Below are 3,071 nucleotides of genomic sequence, written 5' to 3' on the forward strand. Positions count from 1 at the left end.
CTCTAGTGTAAGAGTGCCACAACCTCTCCTTTGACACCTGCCTCTAGGTGGCTTCAGATGCCCAAGACCGCATGCGTGCTGCAGTGGCAGGGGCCAGGGATGCAGTCTGCAGCATGGCTGGTGAGGCAAAAGATGCAGTGACCAGCATGGTGGGTGTGGCCAAAGGGGCTGTCCAGGAGAGCATGGAGATGACCAAATCCGCAGTGACCAGCAGCATGAACACAGCGCTAGGGAAATCTGAGCAATTGATGGACCACTACCTCCCCATGTCAGAGGAGGAGCTCGGTAAGAATACTGGTGCTGGCTCTCCATGGCCCAATAGCAGAATGGGGCTTTGTTAACCTCTGTATCCTACTCCTCTGCTCCCTCACGCTCTGTGGGGTAACAAGGGCCATGCAACCCACCTTGATCACATGGGCCTGCTGTCTCTTGCAACTTGAGAATCTGACTTATTTTCTGCCCATTAGGTGGCAGCTAGTGGACATCCTGCAGCAAATGTTGGCAGCTGGAAACAGTTTACCATAGATCCTTTCTTTAAATAAAATATGGTATTGGTGGGTGGAAGGGAATCTCCAGTCTCATCTGGGAGGCAGGGCTGGGAATGTATGTCCATGTACTGGTGTCCATGCCTCTGCCTAATCCCTCATTATAGTGATCCTTACCTTGTGTTTGACACATCAGTGCCTGTAGCTAGGCCTCCATAGCCTGGAACAGGATTCCACACACTGGGGTCTGACTCTGTAGTTCAGGTCTCATCACAACTGGTCATTTCTCCCTTGCTATATTCCAGCTGAGCTGGCAACCCCTATGGAGGGGTCTGGAGAGCAGAAGAGTTACTTTGTGCGTCTGGGCTCCCTTTCTACCAAACTCCGCCAGCGAGCCTACCAGCACGCCCTGGGCAAGATGAGACAAGCCAGGCAGCACACCCTGGAGGCCCTCTCCCAGCTCCAGCAAACCATCGACCTGGTAGGGCCTTTTCTTATTGTGCTTTCCCCTGTAGCTGCTCTAATCACTGAAGCTCAGACTGGGGCTTGCCAAGCTCTGCATGTCCCTGAATGATCGTGTGAGCAGGTGGGGGTCATGTAGTGTCTGCACACAACTATAGTTCAAAGCTCAGCCGAGTGCCATATAGTGCTGGGTGCATGGTATGGTACACCCACTCCCATAGATGCAGGTGACACTGGCCTTCGGTGGCTGCAGAAGTCAACAGCTCCCTTCCAGGTGGAGGGTCTCTAGCCTAGTGGTATCACAGGTGTGGCACTGTCTGCTTCACTCGGCTTCTGCTACTCCCCTGTACCCAAGACACTGGGAGCAATACTGGGAGAAGCTCTTGTTCTCTGCTGTCCTGCACAGTGACTGAACCCTTGTGTCCTCTAGATGGAACATGCCAGGCAGGCCGTGAGTCAGAAGGTTCATGATGGGCAGGAGAAGCTGCAGCAGATGTGGCTAGAGTGGCACAAGGGCCAGCTGGGAGGCAATGAGGATGACAGCTCACCACAGCCAGAGGTATCTGATGGGTTGTACTCCTGGGGTGTGATCTAGGAGCTGTTGGAACCACTGATTCCCCCTAACAACTCAGCTGGATTGGTCTTTCTCATGTTGCTCTGCTGATAACAGTCCTTGGAGAGGCTGGCTGTGAATCACCCACCACAACAGCAGGTGGCTCCACACACCCAACTGAGTTACCTGAGTGCTTTACCTAAACCATTCATGGACAAACAGGAGGCCACCCCAGCCAATTTCCCAGCTCCCCTGCTGTGCACCCCTACTAGAGCAAAAACCTAGAATTATACCGTCTTATGCTGCACAGGGATCTGTTTGCTTCCCCCCTTGATGTGGGGAAGATATGCAACAGCCTCTGTTCACAGAGATAGGATTCCCAAACACTTCACTTTAAGACACACTGTTAAGATAAAACAAGTTTGTTTAACTACAGAAAGATATCACTTATAATTGCTTAAAGTCTAGCAAGCAGATTACTTAGCAAATAAACAAACACAAACTAAGCCTAATATACTAGATATGGTTTGAATTTAGCAATTTCTCACCCTGGTTTATATGAGCAGTCCACCAAGTTTCCATATGTAGGCTAGAAATCCCTTTAGCCTGGGACCAGCACTTCCCCCCCAGTCTGCCTCTCAGGGATTTCCAGAAGTCCTCTTGTGTGGGGAGCAAGGCCAAGAGATGTCTCTCCACAACCCTTGGAACAAAGGGTTCCCAGCCCAGTTTGTGGAAAAATACAGGTACCAAAATGGAGTTTGGTGTCATGTGGTCTGGTCGCATGCCCTGCTGAGTAATAGCAGCCATTACTCATAAGCTGGCTGACACATTCACAGGAAGGCTAAGCTCTTCCATGGGCCATTGTCTTGGCTGATGGCCCATCAGCCCTATATAGCTTCTTCATTGTACCTCAAAGGCTGCTTGTGGGTGTCTTCAACTTCACAACCTCTTCCAGTAACACATACATAGCATATACAATCTGAGATATTAATGTTCAACAGATTGAGACTTTCAGAATGATACCTTACAAGGCATACTTTGTACAAAATGCCACATAATCATATTACTATGGTGAATGTGGGGTGCAGAGTGTCACAGTATCCTTGTCCTCTTGCTAAGATGCAGTGTGACAATGCTGTATAGCACATCCTGACAGGAGTGAGCTTCACATGCATCTAGTCACTCCCTTCTCTCTCTCTCTCCAGGAGATGGCGTCCCAGGCTCTAGCCACTTCCCATAACCTCATCCTGCAGGTGCAGACTGCCTGCCATAGCCTTCTGCCCAACATCCAGGGTCTCCCTGCCTCTCTCCAGGAGAAGGTTCAGCAAGCCTATGAGAACATGGGAGAGCTCCAGACTTCCTTCTCCAATGTCCAGTCCTTCCAGGAGCTGTCTGAAGGTATCCTGACCCAGACCCGGGAGAAGGTGACCAAAGCCCAGGAATCCCTGGATGAGCTGCTGGAATATGTGGTGCAGAACGCTCCCCTCACGTGGATCGTGGGACCCTTTGTTCCTGCTGGAGACTCCGCAGAGCCGGTGGGGGAACCAGCAGAGGAGAAGGTCACAGCCTGA

At 51.1% G+C, this 3,071-nt stretch overlaps 1 protein-coding gene across 1 annotated transcript in view; it reads left to right on the forward strand.

The window, feature by feature from the left end:
* LOC112117650 (perilipin-3-like) overlaps positions 1–3,071 on the forward strand; it is a 6,355-nt gene extending 3,284 nt beyond the window's left edge. The window contains exons 5-8 of the mRNA XM_029914320.1: positions 48–285; positions 791–966; positions 1,378–1,506; positions 2,706–3,071. Of these exons, the coding sequence (XP_029770180.1) occupies positions 48–285; positions 791–966; positions 1,378–1,506; positions 2,706–3,071 (909 nt within the window). The remainder of the gene's footprint in view (positions 1–47; positions 286–790; positions 967–1,377; positions 1,507–2,705) is intronic.

The sequence above is a fragment of the Terrapene carolina genome, unplaced genomic scaffold (assembly GCF_002925995.2).
Source record: "Terrapene carolina triunguis isolate 2854851 unplaced genomic scaffold, T_m_triunguis-2.0 Scaffold35022, whole genome shotgun sequence".
Taxonomy (NCBI): domain Eukaryota; kingdom Metazoa; phylum Chordata; order Testudines; family Emydidae; genus Terrapene; species Terrapene triunguis.